At 38.9% G+C, this 26,376-nt stretch overlaps 4 protein-coding genes across 4 annotated transcripts; all 4 read left to right on the forward strand.

Annotated features, from left to right (window-relative positions):
* Window positions 1-1,699: 1,699 nt before the first annotated feature.
* LOC120264809 (phosphoinositide phospholipase C 2-like) lies at window positions 1,700-9,523 on the forward strand. Its single transcript, XM_039272658.1, is given in 16 exon segments — window positions 1,700-2,031; window positions 2,137-2,241; window positions 2,359-3,527; window positions 3,637-3,775; window positions 3,911-4,022; window positions 4,512-6,822; window positions 6,824-6,997; window positions 7,329-7,525; window positions 7,615-7,750; window positions 7,824-8,063; window positions 8,146-8,359; window positions 8,445-8,554; window positions 8,663-8,809; window positions 8,905-8,991; window positions 9,088-9,105; window positions 9,107-9,523. Coding segments are annotated over 11 exon segments (1,746 nt in total). The 5' UTR covers window positions 1,700-2,031; window positions 2,137-2,241; window positions 2,359-3,527; window positions 3,637-3,775; window positions 3,911-4,022; window positions 4,512-6,687; the 3' UTR covers window positions 9,395-9,523.
* Window positions 9,524-10,025: 502 nt separating this feature from the next.
* On the forward strand, window positions 10,026-17,104 carry LOC120264806 (NF-X1-type zinc finger protein NFXL2). Its single transcript, XM_039272655.1, is given in 16 exon segments — window positions 10,026-10,787; window positions 10,789-11,199; window positions 11,333-11,446; window positions 11,527-11,582; window positions 12,004-12,070; window positions 12,873-12,965; window positions 13,577-13,662; window positions 13,756-13,795; window positions 14,825-14,944; window positions 15,059-15,238; window positions 15,400-15,590; window positions 15,941-16,022; window positions 16,233-16,445; window positions 16,543-16,629; window positions 16,717-16,904; window positions 17,010-17,104. Coding segments are annotated over 15 exon segments (2,658 nt in total). The 3' UTR covers window positions 16,873-16,904; window positions 17,010-17,104.
* A 13-nt stretch (window positions 17,105-17,117) lies between these two features.
* On the forward strand, window positions 17,118-19,650 carry LOC120264807 (probable endo-1,3(4)-beta-glucanase ARB_01444). Its single transcript, XM_039272656.1, is given in 2 exon segments — window positions 17,118-19,273; window positions 19,276-19,650. Coding segments are annotated over 2 exon segments (2,223 nt in total). The 5' UTR covers window positions 17,118-17,262; the 3' UTR covers window positions 19,488-19,650.
* Window positions 19,651-23,077: 3,427 nt separating this feature from the next.
* LOC120265742 (putative serine/threonine-protein kinase-like protein CCR3) lies at window positions 23,078-25,863 on the forward strand. Its single transcript, XM_039273700.1, has one exon. It carries the CDS (start codon window positions 23,366-23,368, stop codon window positions 25,706-25,708), a length of 2,343 nt encoding a protein of 780 aa, XP_039129634.1. The 5' UTR covers window positions 23,078-23,365; the 3' UTR covers window positions 25,709-25,863.
* Window positions 25,864-26,376: the final 513 nt, after the last annotated feature.

The following is a 26,376-nucleotide window of genomic DNA, read 5'->3' on the forward strand; positions in this document are numbered from 1 at the left end:
ATGAAGGTTCTTGCTAGTAAAGCTCAATGCATGAACATAGTGGTGATATAATGATTTGATAAACTTCAAAACAAGTCCATAAGACAAGATTGGGATGCCTTGTTGAAGTGCTTCTGCTTTAGGAATTGTTTTTTAGGGACTTTGAGGAAAGCGGTGGGTCTCTCAGTCATGAATATGACTGAAGCCAAGTTAATTAATACAACATTTGGTTCGCTGACTAGTACAGTAAAATGATTACTATTTACTAACTATTGTTGTACATCCTTTTAAAGTGTTATGGTATTTACATTTTATATGAGTTGTTGTTGTTGTTGTCGTCGTCTACCAAGTAGTAGAGCACAAAACAGATTAAAAGTAAAATAAAATAATTTAAAATATAGTAAAATTCAAAAACTATATCTTTTCTGCCTTCTAGAAGTCATCAGGGGAAGATCAAGGCCTTTGAAGAAGGGGGATAAGTGAGGACTCGGTCGACTCAAAGTAGCCAAGTGATTAGTAAGTCAGTTATTATATCTAGATATAAGTTCTGGCTTCATCTCAGGGGATTGGCTCAATATAAGATTTATATTCCTAATTGCATGACAATGTCTCTGAGTAATTCGATCATTAGGGTGATCTAATATGTCAATAAGGCTTGTGCAGTCATAAAAACTCTATCCGGCCTCAAGCTCTGCCCACGTCAATGCTCCAATGTGACCTGCATAGCAGCAACCTCAGCTTGTAAGCAAGATTCTGCCATGATGGCCATAGACCCTGTCAATACGATTTTTGAAAGTTAGCTACAATGACAAATCCAAGGCTAATCCAGCAGTGATCCTACCCAAGAGGCATCACAAAAAATAGAATTAGAGTGAATGGAGTGGGTGAGATAGAGAGACTCTATAACTTTCAAGTGAGCTTTCCTTGACTATTCCATAGGATATTGGAAACCCTAAAAATCTGGTTCTTAGTTCCTAAAAATATTATTGCATCTGGCTTTTCACAAAACTAAGCACATGATGCCAGGAGAGCTCTGAAGAACTGACGATAATGCTTGATTAGCCATTTTCGAAAACAGAGGCCCTCCAAGAACCTAAAATCCACACCCAAACTGGTAGCCATTATGCTCTTGCAGCTTTGGCCTTTATAACAGCTCCAGCACCTTTGTCAAAAGCTTTTTGAAAACATGTTTCTCAATGCAGGGCCAAGCATATCCCTGTTGTGAGTCTTTTTGAGCTTATGAAGTGGTGAATAGATTTATACTCATATTTAATTTGATTGCTTTTGATTTGCTTGAAAGGTTTTAGGGTTTTATTCCAATCAAGTGTATATCTGTTATTTTTTGCATTAATATAGTTTCTCCATCACGCTGACTATAGTTACTGGAAATAATGCAGTATATACTCATCTGGCTGCCATGACCCATTCTCAGTCAAATAGGGAAAGGAATTCATCAGCACTCAATAAAGGAATCAAAACAAGTTGTTTTGAGGTATCATTCATGAAGTGAAAAGAGGACGTAACTCAAGTTCCTGTGTGAAATAAGTATTCTATAAAAATAACATCTCCCTAAGACTTATGGTTCAATTCATGCGTCAAGGAGAATCATGCATCAATGATGGGCCCAAATGTACACCATATTATGTAAGAAAGCTCCTCACAGGCATCAATGCTTTCGCCATGAATGAGAAAGAGGAGGAAAGCATCAAGCTTCTGTTCTAGTTCACTATGTACACCACTCCATTTGCTATTTTTACATCTGTCCTAACAACCATCTCTCTCATTTTGCAGTTCCTACTTGCAATGTGTGCTTCTGCTGTCACCGATGGTACATGCCAGCATCAAACAAGGCTGCAGAACCGATAAAAATGCTGTAGTCAAAGTATTCTACAAGAGGGGTAGTTGGGGCTGAGGAGCTGCAGAACTTCATGGTGGAAGTGCAGAAAGAGACCATGACATCAAGGGAAGAGGCTCGGGCTATCATAGATAACCAAGGAGATTTCATGCACCTCAACCTCTTCCAGAAAGGGCCCATCTTTCCATCAGAACCAAGTTAGTTCCTCTCTTCTTTTGTGTCCAATTCATGTTATTGTCAAAAGAAAATTGTTATTTACATATTAATGCTTTTATTTTAATGAAAATGATGATGATGTGAAGAATGCATAAATCCTTTTTCATGTTGCAATGAAGAGATCCTGCTTTTTCCAGAAGTAAAGGACAATTTGTGACCTGCCACTTGTCCAGATCATTTTTTTTTCAAAAGTAATGTTCTTGAGTCTTGTTTATTAGTACATGTGACTATAATTTTTCTCATCTTATATTCTTTAACCAGATTATTTTTGTACCCTCCTTATCATGTCTTTCATGCGGATTCATCAGGACATGAATGCACCCTTGTCCCCATGTCTTCATCTCAGAAGCCATGTCTCCTGTTTAAGTAAGATAAGCTCAGTAGCACTTTCCAGTGATGTTCCAATTAGAGAGGCCCTGAAGACAGGAGTGAGAGTAATTGGAGCTGGATATGTAGCCGAATGAGAAGAAGGACAATGTGGATCTGGGATGTAATTGAACTTAAATAGTGGCTTTCATCTGGATGCAGTTTGTGATAAACTTGGTTCTGCTTAACAACATTTCAGGGCATTAACAACTTCTGCGGAACTTGTCAAATGCCTGCCGTCCATCAAAAAGCATGCCTTCACTGCCTCTCCATACCCAGTTATAATCATTCTAGACAAACATCTCACTCCTGATCTTTTGGCTGAAGTAGCTCAGCCCACGTGCATGAAGTGCCATTATTATATTTCTTGGTTCATCACTTAAAAGTGAGTGTCGTCTTCTTTCAATGGATGTCTACTGAAACATTTGGAGAAATTTTGTTCACTCCAGAGACAGAATCCTCAGAGGGATTCCCTTCACCAGAGACACTGAAGCGGAAGATTCTAATTTCCACCAAACCACAGCAAGTGTATCTTGATTCTGAGACAGGCAAATTCAAGGACCTTGAATCCCATAAAGGACTAAAGGATGATTAATTATGGGAAGTTGAAGTGTCAGATTCAAAACTTGATCTTGATTCCTTTAGCAAGTTGCATATAATATTCTTCTTCTGATGATCTTGTCTTGGTTGTATCCAAAGTGGGAGCGAAGCATACTTCATTAACGGACTGATAGTGAACATACTTTTGAAGATGAAGATCCTGATGATGGTAACATAAACCTGAATACAAGCATCTGATTGGGATTGCTGCTATAAAGAAGGGTAATGATTGAGTCATTGGTTGTCGATCCTGATAAAGTTTCATTCTTGAACTTAAGCAAGCAAACATTTGACAAGGCTACAGAGAGCCATGGAACTGAACTTGTGAGGCACACTCAAATTATGATGACTGAAATATGCATTTGAATATCATGAATATGCTTCCTGTAATGGGCTCACTTAAAGGAACTTATTGAGGATTTATCCCAAGGGCACCAGAGAAACATCATTTGATTACAACCCTTTGTGTGGCTGGATTCATGGAGTTCAGATGCTGGCATTCAACATGCAGGTTTTACACTTTTATCATTTTCTTTCTTGAATAAGATTCTATTTCATATAATTCAATAACAATTAATTTGAAATTCCATAAATGTTGTCTTTGCTACCAATGGGAACAGGAAGATCACTCGGATTGATGCAAAAATCATTTTGAGCTGTGGGCCTGTGGCTATATAAGAAAACCTGACATTTCTGCTGAGAAAGGATTCAGACATCTCCAATCCTAAAACATAACTTCCATGGAAGCAAACCTTGTCGGTAATTATCTTTCATCATTCAGTTCTTATCATTTTTTTCCCTTCCACTTTTTATATCTCAAAATCGATCTAAACCATTGCGGTTGTAAGTGGGAGATGGATGGCTAGACAACTTAAACTGATTTCACTTTGCTAGATTCTCAGCAACAGACCTCCAAGCCAGAGTAGGAAGGAGAGAAGACACTATAGAAGGATTTACTTCTTGGATACATGTTCATGGATTTGATGGTCCATCTTATCTTTCTCAGGTTGGCAATACATTGATGAAGAAAACAAGTATAATTGAAAACAATTGGACTCCGGTATTTATTTTGGTAGATATAATAGGATGCTATGTTATGTATTTGTATTATATTAAGAAAGTTTTTAACATTCTTAATATGCTGTCATAAGACTCATAACTATCATTTTTTTTTATTTTAATAATATATACTTGTTAAGTTTGTTTGTTGATATGTATTTGTTTATAGTTGGCATTCACATCATTTGGAGCAAATCTAGATCATTTCTATATTTTCATTATATCCAAATTGCTCAGGTTTGGATGAAGTTATTCTTTTGTTTTTACAATTTTATTAATCATTTTTTGAATATTGATTGTTAATTGCCTAATTATAATTTTTTGATTAGTTCTTAATTAAATGCTAAAAATATTTAACAGTAAACAATTATTATGAAAAATAATATAATAAAATTATTTCTATATTTTTTTCATATTTATTACGCCAAAATATTAGAGAGAATGAGAGTGATTCCGCACTGGAGGTTCCAATGGAGCGTTCTCGGCGCAGCCTCGAGTCTCGGCCCGGGCCACTGCCATCCCTCATCCTTGTCGTCCTCCTCCCGTCACTCCGAAGCCGAAGATGGTGATTTCCCTATCAACACCACGGCAACATCGATTTGCATGTTTCGTGGCTCGGCGCCAGCCATCCAGATTGATGCTAGCATTATCTACAGGTTCAGGTACCCTAGGATTGTTAAATCTATACATCCTCTTCTTATTCTCTACTTTTGAGTGATTTACGCTTTGGGGAATTCATCAATTCATTGCTTTTTTTAAGCTTTGTGCTTTGGCAACGGAGGAGTTGTTTTATGGGAGTAATTAGTGCAGAGTTTTCCTTTGGTGAATGCTTGTTTTTTTCCCTTTTCATTGTCCAAAGTATTTGTGATTTTGATATATATATATATATATGAAAAGAAATTTAGCTTTTGTAATTCATTTATTTTACTTTAATTGTAATTTCATGTATAAGGATTGGGTTTGTAAACATTTCTCTGTGAATAGTGTATAATTAATATCAAATAATAGGCATAGTATTAAGTGTAAGACACATGCTTGAATTGCTTTGATTTTGCTGGTGTTTGCTTATGGACAAAGGAATTACTTTTTTGGTGGGTATGCTTTGGAAAGAGAGCTCAATGCTCTCATACTATAATTTGGCTCCATTTGGTAAGGGAATCCATAAAAGAGAAGAAATGCTCTGATTTGAAACACTTCTTTTGGCTGCCATTGTTGAATGAGAGCATCTCTATCTAAATGACACCTGGTTCTGTAGTATCCTTGAAGGTTCTTACTGTTAAAGCTTAATACATGAACAAACTGGTTATGTAGTGACTTTATAAACTTCAAAACTAGTTTACAACACAAGATGTGGATGCCTTTTAATAGTTCTTTGAGGAAAGTGGTGGGTCTCTCCATGATCAATGCTTAAAGCTAAGTTAATGAATTTATGAATAAAAGGTGATATGGTTCACTGACTGGTTAACTAAACTAGCTGCTAACTGTTGTTATAACCCTCTTTTTGTCTGTTATGGTGTTTGGGTTTTATAGACAAAACATGTTTTTCCAAATTAATTTTGAGAAATGAATTAGAATTGAGTTTTTTTGGTGATGTCCAAATTACTGGTTTTATCAAAAGTTCTCTAAAAAGATGGTTTTGAATGCGTTCCAAACATATCCTAAAGTTTTGATGTATATCTATGTTGAGCATTATAAAGTGGTGAAAAAAGTTTTAGATAGACATCTAATTCCCTTGCCTTTGATTTGCTTTTAAGGTGTAGAGTTGGTTTAAGTTTCATTGCAGTGTTTCTTCCATCTGTTATTTTTCATTTTTGTGGTTTTATGAACACCCATTGAGTTATTTTTAGGAAATTTTTTTACTTTTCAGAAAAAGAGTTTTGGTTCTCAGGCATCACATGGACTGGAGCCAAATCTATTTCAAGTTAATTTTAAGTTTTCTCAGTGTGATGAACTGCAAGGAATTAAAGTTTGTGTCTGGATCTAAGGAAAACATAGGAGAAAAAAAACATTACAGAATATAATTTTGCATTTATGTAATGTTTCCCTTGTCTGTTTTCCCTCTATTTTTCTTATTCGCTGTGATGCATTAAGAGTAGTCCTTCTGGAACATGACTTCTATCCATCTGATCATTCTCCTGTTCTTTTTCTTTCTTCTTTTGAAACTTCATCGTAGCTAGTCATAAAGATTGTGACCATCATGCTTTTCACGTTGATTTTTATTAAAAATAGTTACTGAAAAATAATACCAGATGTATTTCTCTGAGTTTGCCATGTCCAATAGGAGGCAAAAGCGAGATACTTCGAGGTTCTATTCATGAAGTGAAAGACTCCGAGCTAGGCTCCAATGAGAAGTTCCCTGTAATCTAATATTCTCATGACTTGCGAGTCATTTCATATTTGGAAGAGAAGTCATGCATCAGTCATGGGGCCCAATCTAATTCTATGCCATGAAACGAAAGCTCTTTCACAGGCATCAAATGCTTTTCCCATGGAAAAAGAGAAGGAAAGCATCAAGCATCTGCCATGAAAACCATATACTCCACTCCACTCCTGATATATCTGTGTATATCTGTACACCACCCAAACAACCATCTCTCATCTTGCAGCTTTGAATGACTACTTACAAGGTGTGTTTCTGCTTTCACCGCCGGTATAAGCCGGCATCTAGTGACCCGCCGGAGCCAATAAAAGGGTTTTATTCCAAGTACTCGGTGAATGGATTCATGGGGGCTGAGGAGCTGCAGAGGTTTCATAACGGAAGTGCAGAGAGAGGCCAGGGCATCAAGGGAGGATGTTCAGGCTATCATAGACTCCCAGCGAGAGTTCAGGCACCTCAACCTTTTCAGGAAAGGGTTGTCTTTAGATGGCTTCTTCCGTTTCCTCTTTGCAGAGGAGAACAGTCCTATCTCTCACTCTCTTGGGGTAAGTTCTCTCTTCTTCTTGGCTTCTACATGAAATGGCTGCAGTTTGTTTTATTGTGAAAAGAAAATTATGTTTTATATCAAGGCATAGCTATTAATGAAATGAGGCTGACATAAAAAATACATTAATTCTTTTGTATTGCTATGATGACATTCTGCTTCTGCTTTTTCAAAAGTAAGGATCAAATTTTGATATTCTACACTTTCAACCATAAAAATGGTCGAAACTTTGTTCTTGTTTTTAGTTACATACATTTCCATTGTTGAATGTTTCAATCTTTTATTCCTTGGCTGGAATATTTCTGTACATCTTGATCATGTCTTTCCTGCAGGTTCATCAGGACATGACTGCGCCCTTGTCACACTACTTCATCTACACAAGCCATAATTCCTATCTAACTGGAAATCAGCTCAGCAGCGCCTCCAGTGATGTTCCAATCATAAAAGCACTGAAGAGAGGAGTGAAAGTAATCGAGCTGGATATGTGGCCAAATGAGAAGAGAGATAACGTGGATATCTACCATGGGAGGTTGTTCCTACAAATATTGAATTTAAACGGTGGTTTTCATCTGCATTCAGTTGGTGATAATTTTGGCTATATGATTGACAACATTGCAGGACGTTAACAACTCCAGTGGAACTCCTTAGATGCCTGATGTCCATTAAAGAGCATGCCTTTACTGCCTCTCCATACCCAGTTATAATCACTTTAGAAGACCATCTCACTCCTGATCTTCAGGCTAAAGTAGCTAAGGTCACGTGCATGGAGTGCCATTAATATATTTCTTGGTTCATTACTTTATGTGAATATCGTTTCTTCTCCGCAGATGCTTACTGAAACATTTGGAGAAATGCTATTCACTCCAGAGACCGAATTCTTGGAGGAATTCCCTTCACCTGAGAGTCTAAAGATGAGGATTCTAATTTCCACTAAACCACCAAAGGAGTATCTTGATTCCAAGACAGGCAAAGACAAGGACCATGAAACCCAAAAAGGACCTGATGATGAATCTTCATGGGGTGCTGAGGTGTCAGATTCAAAACTTGACCTTCACACTTATAGCAAGGTGCGGCGCATGAAATATACTTCTTCTGAAGATATTGCTTTGGTTTGTATCCAGAGTGGGAGCTAAGAATCTTTATTTGCAGACTGAAAGCGAGCATACTGTCGAAGATGAAGATCCTGATGAAGGTGAACGTAAACCTGAGTACAAGCGTCTGATTGGGATTGCTGCTAGAAAAAAGAAGGGTTCAATGACTGAGTCATTGGCTGTTGATCATAAAGTTACACGCATGAGCTTAAGCGAGCAAACATTTGACAAGGCGACAGAGAACCATGGAACTGAACTCGTGAGGTACACTCAAAGTATGATGACTGCTACATATGTACAAAGATCATGAAGTATGATTCCTGCAATGGCTACCATATTGTTGTTAGGTTCACCCAAAAAGGAACTTGTTGAGGATTTATCCCAAGGGCACCAGAGTAACATCATCTAATTACAACCCTCTCCGCGGTTGGATTCATGGAGCTCAGATGGTGGCATTGAACATGCAGGTTTTACACAACTATGAACTATCATCTGGTTTCTTGAATAAGATTCTGCTTCATATAATTCAGCAACATTTAAGTTGAAACTCCACAAATTTTTCTTTGCTATTTAAGGGACATGGAAGATCACTCTGGTTAATGCAAGGATTATTCAGAGCAAATGGAGGTTGTGGTTATGTAAAGAAACCCGACATTCTGCTGAGAAAGGATCCATACGAATTCGACCCTAAAGCAGATCTACCATTGAAAGAAACCTTGGTGGTAAACCTTCTATCACATCTTCGACATTCTGTTCGAGAACACGAAGCTTTACAACATTTCATTTTTCTGTTTAATCATTTTGATTGAACACACAGGTGTGGGTGTACATGGGAGATGGATGGCGATTCGACTTTGATCAATCACACTTTGATAAATACTCACCACCAGACTTTTACACCAGGGTAAGAAGAAGAGAAGACAATTTTAAAAGGATTCACTCTAATCCATGAATAGAATAATCATCGTCATTGGTCTTAGAATCAATCTTTGTCGTGCAGGTCGGCATAGCAGGTGTACCCTGCAGATACAATCATGAAGAAAACAAGAATAATAGAAGACAATTGGACACCGGTTTGGAACGAGAAGTTCGAATTTCCATTAACTGTTCCAGAGCTTGCATTGCTGAGGATTGAAGTCCATGAATATGATATGTCTGAAAAGGATGACTTTGGTGGGCAGACTTGTTTGCCTGTTTGGGAAATCAGGCCTGGGATTCGCACTGTTCCATTGTGTGATCGCAAGGGTGAGCCTTACAAGTCTGTCAAACTCCTGATGCGTTTTGAAATCATTTTATATCAATCATGAATCTTTACTGGGATCATATGTATTATAAGTTTATTGGGGTTGTATTATTGTGAGACTTTGTGTCTATTCCTTCATGTATTTATACAATAGTAATGAAGTGTTTGCCATGTCACACCTTTTTTTCATTTATTATTGTGGTCTTTTTTATTATTATTAACTGGGACGAAAGGCAGGTGAAGTGCTGGGAGTATTTTTATCCCTCTCAAAAAGTATTTTTTTTTTTTTAGAAGGATCTATCGATAGCTGGGTTTCCACTAAAAGTGATCAAAATTTGAATTATGGGTGAGGGTATAATTCTGGAAGTGTAAATAGTAATTATATACGGGTAGTTCAATGCTTATATATATGGATCTTATTTTTTTACTTGTTTTACTGAGATTTATGTATACTCTTGTTTTTTTAATGGCTTAGTCACTTATCTTGAATACTATATCAGAAATATTTTTAAAAAAATTAAATTACCTGTTTTTGGATTAAAAAAAATCCAAAAACTCATAAATCTTTTAACATTTAAATATTTATTTAAATGAAATTCCACATCTGCAAGATCACAAATAATATACTTTATAATAAAAATAACTGAAAGTTCCGATCTCGAGGCAAAATGTACGTGAGATAGAATACCCGCATGATGGGTCACAATCACAAAAGAATAACACTCTCATTCCCGGGCCCAAAAATAAGCTCACGAATCACGAGAGAAATCGTGCACCGGCGAACTGAGAACCTCTCAATGGCCCCAACCGCCGTCTTCTCCGACTCCGAATCCAGCAGCAGCGGCGGCGAGGACTCCACCGCCCGCCGCTTAGAAGTAGAGAACTCCATCCTCTCCGGTTATCTCAAGATCTCCGGCCATGGCCGCCCAGATCTCTCCAAGATCCGCTCCATCCTCTCCTCCTCCTCCTCCTCCTCCTCCTCCTTCTCCGCCTGCCTCATTTGTCTCGACCGCGTACGCCCCGACCATCCCATCTGGTCTTGCTCCTCCGGATGCCACGCCGTCTTCCACCTCACCTGCATCCAGTCCTGGGCCTCTCAACCCCCTTATCGCCCCTCTGCCGCCTCCTCCGACTGGCCTTGCCCCAAATGCCGTCTCTCTTATTCCAAAACCCTGATCCCTAGATCCTATTATTGCTTCTGTGGCAAGGTTGAGAACCCGCCGGTGAATCCTTGGGCGTTGCCGCACTCGTGTGGTGAGCTCTGTGAACGCGCTCTCCGTCCGGAGTGCGGTCATCACTGCCTCCTCCTTTGCCACCCCGGCCCTTGCCCTCCTTGCCCTCAACTTGTCACCTCGTCTTGCTTCTGTGGCTCTGTCTCCGATGTTCGTCGCTGCGCGCATAAGTATTTCTCTTGCGGCAAGCCCTGTTCGAAGCCTCTTGATTGCGGTCTGCATCACTTGCCCTGAACGCTGCCATGAAGGCCCCTGCCCGCCGTGCCGGGTGAAGGGTGTTTGTAAGTGCGCGTGCGGGAGGACGAAGGAGGAAAGGGAATGCTGTGAGCGAGGGTTTCAATGTGAGAATCCCTGTGAAAGTTTGCTTGCTTGTGGAAAGCATAGGTGTGAGCGTGGATGCCATTCGGGACCTTGCGGGGATTGCCCCTTGCGAGGGAGGAGGACTTGTCCCTGTGGAAAGAAGGAATACAAGGGTGTTTCTTGTGATGTAAATGTGCCAACTTGCGGGTCGACATGCGAGAAGTTGCTGAGTTGTGGGCTACACCGGTGTCCAGAGCGCTGCCATCGAGGGCCATGCGTGGAGACTTGTCGGACTGTTCTTATAAAGTCCTGCAGATGCGGGAGCTTGAAGAAGGAGGTTAGTCTTTGAGCTTCATTTTCAATCTTCGTGAATGTCATATAGTTCGCAATATTGTTCAATGTCACTCCAAACTGTAGAAAATGGTGGTTTTTGAGCTGAATTAGGCAACTGTATTCCAATTCTATTCTAGGTCCCTTGCTATCAAGATTTGGTGTGTGAAAGAAAATGTCAGCGAACTAGGGATTGTGGAAAACATGCTTGTAGACGTCGCTGCTGTGATGGGAGTTGTCCTCCTTGCCCGGAGGTGTTTGGTTTGACTTTACATAATTCGTTTCCTTCTTCCCTATTGTTGTTGCAGCAGAAGCACTAATATCATAATTTCAGATTTGTGGCAGGAAACTTCGATGTAATAATCATAAGTGCCACTCTCCGTGTCACAGGTACTACTTCCACATTTCACATATTTCCATGGGTATATTACTGGGTTTAATATGCACATCTTCATTTATACATTTTCCAGGAAATAACAAATAAGTGAATAAATAAATTAGAGTAATTATTTGTTGTTAGATATCATGGGCCTGATTAATAACTACATGGCTTCCTTGGTATGGCTTCTAAAATCAAGTGGTATAAAAAACTCTGGAGTGGACCTGATTGGCATAGTAAAATTGATGCTAGTGTTTTTCCCTCCCAGTCTTGAGTCTTTTTGTTTTATAATCTTTGCTTTTATGTTGAATCTTTTTACTATTTCATGGTTAGGCCATGCGGCGGGTTTGTAAAATGAGTTCTGAACTCTGTTGCTAATTTTGGACAAACTCTGTTGCTAATTAAAGTCTCCAATAAACTTTTTTTCCTTAGAGGTACTTGTGCTCCTTGCCCCTTGATGGTGACCATCCCATGTGCATGTGGGGAAACATCTTTTGAGGTATGTTTACTTCACACTCTGTGTTGCACCTGGCAAATTGTTGTATTTATTGTAGTTGTGGAGAACTATACTTGTGTGATGTATGGTTGCGATTGTCGTCATTGAATCATTGAAATGCTCATGTAAGCTTTAGTCTTAGTTGCTTTTTTTGCCTGCAACTTTGTATGACCTATGCGTAACCTTTCTAATAATTTGGTATTTGGTTATTTAACGCAGATGTAGCATATTGCATTTCTGTTTTTTATTGTGTCTCTCGCCATAATAACATCATCTAGCTTATCCTTTACCATTGATTTATCCTGGCTTAAGCTACATTTCAGGCATCAAGTAAGTCAAATATGGTCAGCTATCATTGCCACAGAAAAAATAGCGCCATCGCCTTTAATAGTTGAAATCCATGCATTCGGATTTAAAACAAAAATTGCTTGCTATAGTGCTCATAACAGGAACATTGCATTTCTTTTTTGTTGCCTATATCTATATGTGGACTGTGGAGACTGGAGAGGGATTGGATGCAATCATACAACCCTCACTTCCCTATGCCTCACACATGTCAAATGGCTTAAGTTGAACCGACATGTTATATTTAAGTTAAAATTTGCTTAGAATTGTAAAAATATGTATTTTAATTCTCTTGTGCTTTAAGGTGACAGCTTGTAGGGCTCATATTTTATTTCGTATCAAGCTTGATTTTGGAAAATCATAATTTTGGACACTGCTGTTTTCTGTTTGTTCTCTAGAGTAACGGCTTCTTGTGGTCTTAAGTTTTATCTCACACTGTTGTTCATTCATGTTTTGGCAGGTCCCCTGTGGACTTGAAATGAATCAAAAGCCTCCACGATGTCCAAAGCCTTGCCCTATACCTCGTCTTTGTAGACATAAATCACAGTGTCGGGTATGCTGCATTCACCACTAGATCACTCAGATGCAAAATGAAATGCAATTTTCACACCCTGTTTCTTAGATTACACTCTCTAATCATCATTTTTGGATGTGTGTTACTCATGCCAGCAATTCCATATAGTGATTCACAGATCCTTACTTAGAATTTCTTATCTTTTGGCAAAGAACATGGAATATCAAACTAAAACATTTTCTGTTCTATCACCAGTTGATTTTTGGCTCTATGTCTGTCTAAAGTTCATGTCTGAATGAATTTATGATGCTAGTGCAGTAACTCATCTGTATCATGCGAGACATCATAATGGAATTTATACATATCTACCACATGTTATGTTTACAATATTTCAGTAATCCAGGAAAGCATGGTTCTGCTGATGTATGCCTGATTTCTCAGACTGCTAGTTGTGCTTGGTTTATATTTAAACCCGACCCACTTCTTGTTAGAAGCGTCTTGCGTACTTAATATTCTGTCTTGTGGTTCTCTAGAATCATTATCATTCGTTCTTTTTTTACCTTGATCTGCTAATTCATTAAAAATCTTTAGCTTGATTGTGTAATTGTTGCTTTATGCAAATCGGTCTGATCTTTTTATCTATTCACCAGCCCCATAGATGCCATTATGGATCCTGTCCACCATGCCGGCTAGTTTGTGGTGAGGATTTTTCTTGTGGTCATAGTTGTAGACAAAGGTATGTTTCAAGTTTGAAGTTATATTTGTAATGAAAATGAGCCTTAACATTCTATGGCATTGAATTTTGTGTAACTTCATTTTTTTCATTTAGATGCCATGGCCCCATGCCTCCTCCAAACCCTGAATTTACACTAAGGGGCCGTTTGGTTCCCGGATTGGGAATGGAAAGGAGTGAAGGAGTAATGAAAAGGAGGAGGAGTGGAGAGGGATTGGGAATGAAGGATGTGTTTGGTTGGTAAGGTATAAGAGGGTAGTTCATTGGGAATGGGAAAAGTAAAAGAAGAAAATATGGTAAAATGACCTTTATAACCTTGATAGAAATAAATAACAATATATATAACATATTAAAGTAAAAAAAATATTTGAATCAATTGTTATTTATAATTAAATTTATTTATTTATTTCTTTATTATTTGAAACAATTGTTATTTTAAATATTTGTTAGTATTATGATTAAATTTTTTTATTAATTATTATTTAATTATGATTTGTATGTGATAACTATTTTTTTAAAAATATTAAATTTACTTTATTATTACAAATGGATATTTAATTTTTAATAACTCATTAGATAAAAATAAATATTATAAAAATGATAAAATAACTTTTTAACTTTTTATACGCTTATGTAAATAAATATAATTATATATATAATAATTAATTTTTTTAAGTGACAACTATTTTTAAAAAAATATTAAAAATATTAAAATGATTTCAATATTATAAATAAATATTTAATTTTAATAGCTCATTGGGATCATTAATTATTTATTAATTATCGTGTTAATCATATATCAAAATTAAGGAGCTTTTTATAAAACTTAAATTGCTAATTATAAACTTTCATTTTTTTTTAAAAAAAAATTTTATACTTTGACGTTAATAATTGAATGTTAAAAAATGAATGTAAAAAAAATTAAATTAAAAAAATGGTAAAATAGGATACATGGTTTCAATGCAAGGGCAAAAGTGTCATTTTATCTCCAAGGCATCATAAAGGAATGAAGAATCCTCTCAAATTTGAGGGGATTGTGATTACCAATGACACATGATTTTACTCCTTCCCCATGCCTCTCTCACTCCCATGCATGTACAACCAAACAAAGGGTTGGACTCATTGATGACTCATTCCCATTCCAAGCATGTCAACCAAACACCCCCTAAAACCAAAGAAGAAGAAGAAGATGGATAGACACGTCGAATGCACACCAGGTTCACCATGTCCTCCTTGTCAAGAAGTTGTTCTGAAATCATGCCTTGGCCAACACCTTGAACGGACGGTTTGTTCAAGTCTTCTTTTTATGTAGAAAATTTTTTCAATCAAATATGGCATTGCTTAATCTATGTTCTGCTCTGAATTTCTCTGACAAGCATGTCTTACCGCTTGATATCAGATGCTTTGCTCCAATAGAAAGAGGTTTTCCTGTGATAACTTGTGTGGAAATATTCTCCCATGTGGGAATCACTTCTGCACAAAATCTTGTCACCTTATTAAGACTCAGCCGTGCCTAACATCAGATGCTGAAAGTGAACTGGCAGAATCCTGTGATGAGTGCTTTCTTCCTTGCCAAAAGGTCTCGACCAATCTAATTTGTATTATTAACTCTACAGCCCACTTTTTTAGTTCTTTGTTATTCTGATTTTCTATGTCATGGTTACCTCTATCTTCTGCCATAGACTTTATTTCTTTTATTGTGATTATTAAGGTTTCTGAACTTGTGTTGCATTGTATCAGGTTAGGGAACTTGCATGCCCACATCCTTGTCCCCTGCCATGTCATTCCGGTAACTGCCCCCCATGCAAGGTTCTTGTTAAACGAGCCTGTCATTGTGGTTCCATGGTGCATGTTTTTGAATGCACATACTACAATAGTTTATCTGATGATGAACAACAAAGAAAACGGTCCTGTGGTGGCCCCTGCCATAGGTAAGTTGTCATGTGTTCTCACTACTTTACATACGATGATGTGCTGATTGGGATGCTTGATTTTCCTCCTATCCTAATTTGAGTGGATATGCTGGACTGATGCACATGCCTTAAAAATAATCTGTTTACTTCACGAAGTAAAGTGATTGAGTGACTGAAAATCAAATGATACAATTCTTGCATTGCTTGGATGTTCTGCATCCCTAACATGGCTTGTTGGCTTGTTAGGTCAATCTCTTCTTCATAGGCATGCAACGTATCATGATGCTATCTTTTAATTAATTTCATTCAGATCCCTTTTGTTTTGCTTTATATTCAGTGAAGCATCTTAATTTTTTTTCAATATGCAGAAAATTACCGAACTGCCCGCATTTATGCTCAGAAATATGTCATCCTAGTCAATGCCCATCTGGTAATCAGTGTAATAAAAAGGTAAGTCATCTGATCTTATTTCAGTCCAGTGATGAGCATCACTTAACCATTTCATCTATGTATGCGAGTTATGAAAATTGTGTTTCAAATACAATACATATCCCTAATCTCCTGGAACAGTAACAAAGTGAGGTGAAATATTATCGTAAAGTGGTTACAGTTCTTTCATATGCTTACTCAATGTTTTTCACCTCCGAACTATCTTCTCAGGTTACCGTTCGTTGTGCTTGTAATAATCTAAAAAAAGAGTGGGTCTGCCACGATGTTCTGAAGGCATACCGCAATTCAGGCCGTGATCCAAAGGACATCACAAAGAATCAATTTGGAAATGGACTACTTCCTTGCAATGCAGATTGTGCAAGCAAACTCAAGGTTGCTGCTGCTGAGACAGAATTACGTCTCCGTAAAACTGAAATCATTCAGGTACTAATGATGGTCTATTATCAGCATCGGCAACTTCTTCTTCATCATAAGTTGCATTATTTATCTAGATTCATTATTTGGTTTGCCTTTCTCTCAGAGCACACCTAATGAAGTCACAAAAGTGCCAAAACGCAGAAAGAAACGTGAACAAGTTCAAGAAGTCAGGCATAAGTCCACATTCCAGGTTCTCATTCAAGACATCATTAAAGAAAACCTAACCCATAATGATGCATTAGTTGAATGATAACAATGCGTTGTCACTGATCCACAGGTTATCAAAACCACCCTATGGAAATCACTCATGTTCACACTCCTAATCCTGGTGATCTTAGCAACAGCATACTTTGGCTACAAGGGTCTATTCTTGCTATCAGACTGGATGAACGAACTCGACTATAGACGTCTTCGACAACATCCAAGATTTTAACTCAGCATAACATTTTATCATCAAATTCATTAGTAAGTAAAATAAAATCAACAATAAACCATACTCCAGCAAAAAAAAAAAAAAAAAACATTCATGTTTTCTCATTAACCAAGTTATCAATTTGCTTGTTCTAGCAGCCCAAGAGAAGGTTTTGAATCCAAGCCAAAGCCATCATCATCCTCTGTTCCTCTCCTTCAACTCCAAGCAAAAGTACCCAAAAGTCATCCCAAACCGAACCAGCCACATCAAGCATCTCCTCTCCTCATTACTCGTCACATGACGTATGTATATATTTTTTTACAATCCCCCACGCGCTTAGAGATCGCCTAAGATCTGGTAAAGGATTCACACATCCAGGTACGTCCTTCCACATCCCCATTAGTTTAGGAAATGCTAAAGAAGGTGACTCGACGACTCTCCAGGATCACCTCCCATATAATCACCCAAACCATCAACAAGAAGAGAAAAAAACAACACCACCCAATCATCCCCATTCTCATCCCTACACCCTCCTCTATTCCATCCCCTCCCAAAATGACACCACCACCACCACCACTACAACACCAACACAACCATCAACACCAACCATTCCTTTTCCCAAACACCCAATCCTCCTCAGTCCTCCCAGACCCATCAACCTTCTTCTCCCCATCCCTCTCCTCCCCTCTCCCCACCAACTCCTTCTTCCAAAACTTCGTCTTGAAAAACGGTGACCAACCTGAATACATCCATCCTTATCTAATCAAATCCTCTTCTTCATCCCTTTCCTTTTCTTACCCTTCCCGTTTCTCCACCCCAAACTTCATATACCAAACCTTCACTCAAGATCTCACCATCTCCTCTTCATCCCCATCCCAATCCCAACACCACACCATCTCCTCATTCAATGATCTTAGCCTGACACTTGACATCCAACCATCTCTCCGCTTCTTTCTAGTCCGTGGCTCACCATTCATCACCCTATCCACTCTTGCTTCCACTTTCCTCTCCATCTCCACAATCCACGCCATTCTCTCCTTCTCCTCAAACCCTTCTCTCACTAAACACCGCATCTCTCTCAACAACTCCCAGACCTTTATCCTCTACTCCTCCTCTCCTCTTTCTCTCTCCCTTTCCTCCCTCTCTCTCCTCTCCTCCTCCTCCCCCTTCTCCGGCGTTCTCCGTGCTGCTATCCTTCTTGACCCTTCTCATGAACCTCTCCTCGATCGCTTCAGTTCTTGCTATCCAATCTCCGGCCATGCCGATCTCTCCAAACCCTTTACTCTTGACTACAAATGGGAGACTAAGGGTGACGGCGGCGATCTCCTCCTCCTCGCTCACCCTCTCCATCTCCGTCTCCTCGACGACTCTTGCTCCGCCACTGTGTTGCCCGATCTCAACTACACCAGCATCGATGGCCCCCTTGTTGGTGTTGTTGGCGATTCTTGGACTTTGAAGACCGATCCTATTTCCCTCACCTGGCATTCCATGAGAGGCGTTGATGAAGTTGGACTCCCTGAGATCATCTCCGCTCTCGCCAAGGACGTTGCTACTCTAAACTCCACTCCGATCACCACCACTTCCTCGTATTTCTACGGCAAAGCCATCGCTCGTGCTGCTCGTCTTGCTTTGATCGCTGAGGAGGTTTGTTTCCCTGATGTAATCCCCGCGGTGCGGAGCTTCTTGAAGGATTCGATCACGCCGTGGCTTGACGGGAGCTTCAATGGCAATGGCTTCTTGTACGATTCGAAATGGGGTGGGATCGTCACCAAGCAAGGATCGGTGGATTCCGGTGCCGATTTCGGCTTCGGTGTCTACAACGATCACCACTATCATCTCGGCTACTTCCTCTACGCCATCGCCGTGCTCGCCAGGCTCGATCCGGCGTGGGGGAGGACGTACAGACCTCAAGCCTATTCAATGATGGCAGACTTCATGACACTCTCCAGGAATTCACCGCACGCGAGCTACACCCGCTTGCGATGCTTCGATCTATGGACGCTGCACTCGTGGGCCGGCGGGTTGACAGAGTTCGGCGACGGGAGGAACCAGGAGAGCACAAGCGAGGCAGTTAACGCGTACTACTCCGCAGCGCTCATGGGCTTGAGCTACGGCGACACCCATCTGGTGGCACTGGGCACGACGCTGGCAGCGCTGGAAATGCATGCGGCGGCGACGTGGTGGCATGTGAGAGAAGGTGAAGGCATGTACGAGGAGCAGTTCAGTAAGCAAAACAAGCTGGTCGGAGTGCTGTGGGCGAACAAAAGGGACAGTGGGCTGTGGTTTGCACCGCCGGAGTGGAAGGAGTGCAGGTTTGGTATTCAAGTGCTGCCATTGTTGCCGGTGACTGAGCTATTGTTCAGGGACGTGGGGTTTGTAAGGGAGGCAGTGAAGTGGGCGGAGCCGGCGCTGAGGAGGGAGGGGTGGGAGAAGGGTGGAAAGGGTTCGTGTACGCCATGGAAGGAGTTTATGAGAAGGAGATGGCGTTGGTAAAGACGAGAACTTTGAATGGGTTTGATGATGGGAACTCACTGTCCAACTTGTTGTGGTGGATTTACAGTAGGCCTGATGAAGATGAAGGTATGGTTGGTGGTTATGGATGGAGGCACTGTTGGTTTGGCCATTACTGCCATTAGAATGAAGGTCAGTGCTTCTTCTAAGCTTCTTCTTCTTCTTCTTCTTCTTCTTCTTCTGGTGCTGCTTTCTTTATCTTATAAAGAATAAGTTATTGTTATGATGACTATTATTATGTTGTTATTTGTGTTGGGGTTGTTTTTATTTAAGTATTGGTTATGGTTTTATGGGGTTTTTTTATATTATATATATATATATAGAGATTGGTATTTGGGATGATGGCTTGATTGATTTTGGTTTTGTTTGAGATTTTAAGGAGGGAAAGAGAAGGAGGGTATGGAAAGTAGAACTTTGAGAAGTGGGAAAGTGTATAATTAATTAATTATCTTTAGATATCCTCTGGTTCAGTACTTGGTCACTGAAACTGAATAAAGTGTGCTAAAAGTGATAACACTCACAAGCTTGCAGTGAGAATTGTTCTCTTGGCTCCAAAAGAGAGACACAAAAGCAAAAGAAAGAGAAAAAGAAAGATGAAAAACATGTGGTTGCTCAAGAAACAAAATGTTGGTCTCATAGATAACTTTTTGAGGAAATCAAGTTCAGCTTATTATTATTATATTGTTTTCTTTTCACATAGTCCACTGTCAATCAATCCAAGTAAAGGGAAAAGTAACCAGGATTAAAATTGCCATTTTTTTGTGTTGTGTAATGTGACAGGGCTTGAACTAGTTAAGGAAGAAAAAAATAGTGAATATGAGAATGAATTGAAAATTGTTCTCAGAGATAAAAAGATAAAAATAATTGAAAATTAGTATTTCATAAAAGTGATGCTAAGTTGTTTCTTTGTTTAAAGTTTATTTTGTGTTTAAAAGTAGATAAGGTTGGTCCTAAACAAGATCTTTTTGGTCATTTAGACACTTGAGCTCTAAAATTGAATGTTATTCAGCTGTTGTCTTGAAATTTTTTCAAAGCTCAGAGACCAAAATTCAGCTATCTAATTCATTAGGATTATTTAATTAAAGAATTATTGCTATGTTAAACTCTAAAAATTGACCCAAAAACTATGAAAGCTGGGGTTTTGAATGCTCTAGTTTAAAATTGGAGATTGGTGAGTGAGTGAAGTCAAAACTCTTATTAATACTTTCTGTTCACTTAAAAAAATTGGTTCGTCCTTCTCAGGATTTGAATTTTGTTTGCTTGCAATTTTTTTAAAAAAAAAAACTCAAACTTACATTCAAAGAACATTATTATTTTTTTACAAAACATAAAGTTTGAAAGAACATTAGTGGCATAACTGGAAAAGGAGAGCTGATGTTTTATTTCTTTTTAATCAAAAGTTAATATTTCATACGATGTGTACTTGTAAATATTTTATATGTAACGGAAATTTAATTTCATAATTATAATAAAGTAGATTATGCGTGCGATCACAAATAATTTTCTAAAAAGAAAATTAAGAGAATTTGTTAAAATTAAATTCAAATAACTCTTGTTGACATAATTATAACGTTTCGAAAGCAAAAAAATAAAAGTCTCCATTCTTAAAATAATCAAATAATAATAAAATAACTGAAATTATCTGAAAAAAAATTTCAAGTGACTTTTCAACATAAACTCATAATATTAAAAAAAATCAGATATTAAATATAAAAATAAATATTAAACAAAAAATAATATATTCAATGAAAACTTATTTAATTACATGTAAAGTTAAACAAAAAATAGAATAAATTGATGGAATAAGTGAGTTGCAGTGATCGAAAAAAAAAAATTTAAAAAAAAATATTTGAGAAATTCAAATATCAGGAGATATGTTTGAGAATTTTTTTAAACATTTAAAGACTTATAATTTATTTTTCCTAATAATAATAATAATAATTAAAAGAAAAATAAAGGTAATAAGAAGAAGTCCGGCCAAAAACAAACAAACAGTGCAACAAATGGGAAATCAAGCGTTGAAAATCCCACTGCAATGAATACCTAGTCTACTTTACAAACTAAACGAAAATCCCACTGCCATGAATAAATACCTAGTCTACTTTACAAATTAAACAGTCTTCTGATGTTTGGAAGTTTGGTATATTGTTTCTGAACTTGTCTCATGCCCCACCTTCTGAAAAGTGAAAAAATAATGGAGATTTAAGAAACATTCAACATTTCAACAACTTCTAGAAGTAATTGAACTTCTATTGAGGGTCTTTTGCTTCTAATAATAGGAATTAATTGCAAGTTAAATTAAATGGGCTTAAATATCAGTGAGAATAAAAAATAAAAAAAATAAAAAAAAAGACAAATTTAAGGTCATACTGTTAGTTAATAATATTATCCAATATATCCAATTATTCATCTCCATATCAAACCTGTGATTTTATCCAATGAAGTTGATGGTCAAAGGTTGCTAATGGACTGACTATACTTCTTAGCTATAACAATTTATTAGGCCTTCAATATTAATTGCATGTGAGCTTTAATTTTTTATTTTATTTTTATAGTCATTTTGTTCATATGTTGATCTACTCTATTCTCATTAATTATAAATTAGTTTATACTATTTTTATTTTCAATTTATGCAATTTTTAAAAGAGGGAAGAATATTCAACTATGGCAGTCTTGTAATTGACTGTAATTAGTTCCATTGATTTCTTCTTTGTATATACTCTTCCGGAACCTTTTAAATTATTCACATATGCCCTTATATAATTTCTACTTGCATTTTTAATCATAATAATTAACTATGAGTTAGATTTATTTTACAAACTTTAGAAAAAGTCTATATATATATTTAAAGAAGATACTAATTTTCTGTTGTATGAACTAACTTGTTTAAGAAAAATATAAAGAGTGGATGAGTTCAATAAATGAACCAAAGATTAGTCCATGAGCATGTTTTCAAAGCAAGGGTTTCTTTTTTATCATAATCACGTTTTCCAATAATTTAATGTTTTTAATTATAAAAAACTAGATTTGAACTAGATTTGATTGTTTATTTTACAAGCATTTGCAAAGAGGTTTTTAAAAAAATTATTATTTTTTTTACAAAAAAAAAAACTTCAGTCCATACTTTTCAACCAAAAATGGTTAGAATTTTAACACAAACAATTAAAATTCATAATTATAAAAATATAAAAATAATAAAACTAACTATAAAATCTTATATCTATATATATTATTATAAAGATTATAATGATATTGGTTCCACTATATAAGATCTGGGTTATAATATTTTTATTATCCGGGTTCAAAATGTGTTAAATGCAATATATTCAATGATGCTAAGGGTCTCCGGCTCCGTGAAAAACCAATTGGTTTAAAGATTTAATGACATTTTTTTGGTTAATTAATTGAAAGTAGCTAACCAACTAAAAAGCCACAAGGCGGCCCCGTGGGACTACAATTTCATTTCCATCCACCAGACACGTTTGACTCACACGCTATCATTGACTTTCAACTTTCCTGACTAGACTCAGTCCATTCCCCTTTTTCCCTTCTAATTTGTAATTATTCACATCTTTTCTTCAATAATTTTTCTTAAAAGAAAAGTAAATAAATCAAATTTAGTAATTTCACATAGTTTTCATGCCTTGATGATCAAATACCACCACCCAATTAATGAATCAAAACCGTCCAAACTTAAAACCCAATTAATAACGGGATAAATGACCCCCAGGCCCCAACTTATTCATTTTAGATCGAAATCAACGGTCAGGATCTCCCGCGACAAAGACAGTCCACCGCCGTCATCATCACCGTCCATCTCTAATCGTACGGTGATTCTTCAACTCGTTTTGAATTTTACCAAAAACTAAAGCCCCACGCGTTCCAGTCACCGTCTCCAAAATATATATGTACTCTTTTGGCTTTTTGTTTCTATTTCTATTGTTTTAGTCTTATCGTGCTCCGCCGATGAAGCGCAAGCGAGAGCGGAGCATCTGACCGTCCGATGAGGATTTCGCTCACCGCTGCGGTGACCGTAGCCGCTGTTCTCATCTTCGTCTTCTCCGGCGCTGACGCACTCGGCTCCGCCGCCACGCTTGCTATCAGCTCCGGCACCGTTTGCGGCGTCCTCTCCGGCGCTTCACCGAACTCCATTCGCTGTTCTCGCGTGTCTATTGAGTCGGAAGCCTCATCGTCCTTCCCTCTCTTCCCTAACGTCTCCTTCTCCTCCGTCTCCGGCGGCCGGAGCTTCCTCTGCGGCCTCCGCGCCGGCGGCCGCAACATTCTCTGCTGGCCCAGCACTGGAAACACCTCAGCGACTCCGCCTGTGAAGCGGGTCTACAACGGAGCCGCCGTCACCGATCTCACCATCGGCGATGACCAGATCGCCGCCGTTGGCGGGAACGGCACCGGGGTCTTATTCTGGCGCGGCGATAGCTCTTTCCACCGGAATAGCACTGGGACATTCCGATCCCTGACCTCCGGCCGGGGCTTCTCCTGCGCTATCGACTCCAACGACGCCGTCCAATGCTGGGGCAACCTCGGGACTAAAATCAAGGCCGAGTTCCTAAACATCTCAATGTCTCTCATCGTCGCCGGCGACGCCCACGTCTGCGGCTTCACAGTCACCGGCGATCTTATCTGCAAAGGCAGCAACGTCTCCGGTCAACTCAACGCGCCGCCGACCGGAACTCCCTTCGAGTTCACCAGTCTCGCTCTCGGCGTCAGTCACAGCTGCGCGATTCGCCGGAACACCAGCACGGTGATTTGCTGGGGCGGCGGTGCTTATCGTTCGATAGGTAACACAACGTTGGAGTTCATCGTCGCCGGAGGCAATCTCACCTGCGGAGTTGTTTCAGCTAATTTGTCAGTCGTTTGTTGGATATTCAACCAGAGATCAACCAATCTTGCCCTAATTCAATTGCCTTCAATCCTCCCCGGCATTTGCGTCGCCGATGAGAGCTCGTGTCGTTGTGGGACGAACACTGACTCTCAATCCCTGTGTTCCGGCACCGGATTCATCTGCAACTTTTGCCCCAATTCGCAAAACCCTTCTCCTCCGCCACCGCCACCGCCACCGCCACCACCACCACCGTCATCAGGGAAGAAGAGCAAATGGAACTACGTATTCCTCATCATCGGAGCTATCGGCGGCTTCGCTGGCATTTGCACCATCGCTTATTGGATAATCACGCGCGTTTGCCGCCGAAAAAAGGTACACAACTCCGTCCAACCCACCATCGCCGGCGCAGCCACCGCCATCCCCGCCGTGCCGAGTCCACACACGTCTCCATCAGGTTCACGATCAAACATTTTCATACGTCAAGCATCAAGAGTGATACGCCGTCAACGCAGCGGCCCATCATCGATCAAAGACCGGCCAGAGCCATTCACATTGGCGGAGCTCGCAGCTGCAACAAAGAACTTCTCACTGGAAAACAAGATCGGCTCCGGCAGCTTCGGCACCGTCTACATAGGCAAGCTCTCCGACGGCCGCGAAGTCGCAATCAAACGCAGTGAATCCAGCCCCAGAACCAAGAAATTCCAAGAAAAAGAAACAGCATTCCAATCCGAGATCGCCTTCCTCTCCAGACTCAATCACAAACACCTCGTCGGCCTCGTCGGCTACTGCGAAGACAAAGAAGAAAGACTCCTCGTCTACGAGTACATGAAGAACGGAGCTCTCCACGATCATCTCCACAAATCCGAGATCCAGTCCGAGATGTTTAACTCTTGGAAAATGAGAATCAAAGTGTTGCTAGACGCGTCGAGAGGGATTGAGTACCTTCATAGCTACGCCGTGCCGCCGATCATCCACCGTGACATCAAATCATCGAACATCTTGTTGGACGGGAACTGGGTCGCTAAGGTATCGGATTTCGGGCTCTCGTTGATGGGGCCGGAGACGGAGGGGGAGCACTTGGAGATGAAGGCGGCGGGGACGGTGGGGTATATGGATCCAGAGTACTACGGGCTTCACCATTTGACGGTGAAGAGCGATGTGTATGGATTCGGGGTGGTGATGCTCGAGGTTTTGACGGGGAAGAGGGCGATCTTCAAGGCTGGTGAAGGAGGGGGGAGTCCGACAAGCGTCGTTGACTATGCATTGCCGAGCATCGCCGCCGGTGAGGTGGAGAGAGTGCTGGATGATAGAGTGGCAGCACCGAATGGGCAGGAAGCGGAGGCGGTGGAGCTGGTGGCGTACACGGCGGTGCATTGCGTGAGCTTGGAAGGGAGAGAGAGGCCGACGATGAGTGACATCATTGCGAATCTTGAGAGTGCGCTGGCGATGTGTGAAGGTAGCCACGTCAGCATCTCTAGTGCTAGTGCTCGCTCTTGTTCGGACTGAGTTTTTAAAAATTAATTTTTTTTTTTTATAAAAATATGATTTTTTTTTTTGGGTGTGAATTTGGGATTTTTGGAAAGGTGATTGGGAAATTGATTTTTTGGGATAATGGAATGTGTTGGAATGGGAGGGGACTGGGGGAGTTTGGGAGCATGTGGGTTGGGGAATAGTTTGGCATAAATGTACATATGTTTATGAAGATTTTTTTCTCTAAATATAATTGAATGTGTTGGAATGGAATTGGTTTATTATATGGTTCTAATTTAGATTAAACAAATTTCAGTAATGATATCTATTTTGGCCAACTATTAGGTCTATTAGGACAAAATTCGTTATATAGATAATTTATTTGATGAAAGATTTACAAATCAAATCGAGATGAATTGAAATATTAACTCTATATTAACATACGTTTTTAATTTTTTTTAGATAGGGAATGTTTGCCGTTTATTTATTAATATATATATATATATATATCCATTTTATATTATTTTTATAATTATTTTATTTTCTTTTTTACTTGATAATGATTGAGAGTTTAAATCCTATCTTTTATTTGTTCACATTTACAAATAAAAACCTTTTTCATTGAAAAAAATACTGCACTTTATTGAAAAGAAAAGTTGTTGAATGGTAATGTTTATATTGCATGTGCATCAATATAATAGTTT

The sequence above is a fragment of the Dioscorea cayenensis genome, chromosome 7 (genome assembly GCF_009730915.1).
Source record: "Dioscorea cayenensis subsp. rotundata cultivar TDr96_F1 chromosome 7, TDr96_F1_v2_PseudoChromosome.rev07_lg8_w22 25.fasta, whole genome shotgun sequence".
NCBI classification, from domain to species: Eukaryota; Viridiplantae; Streptophyta; class Magnoliopsida; order Dioscoreales; family Dioscoreaceae; genus Dioscorea; species Dioscorea cayenensis.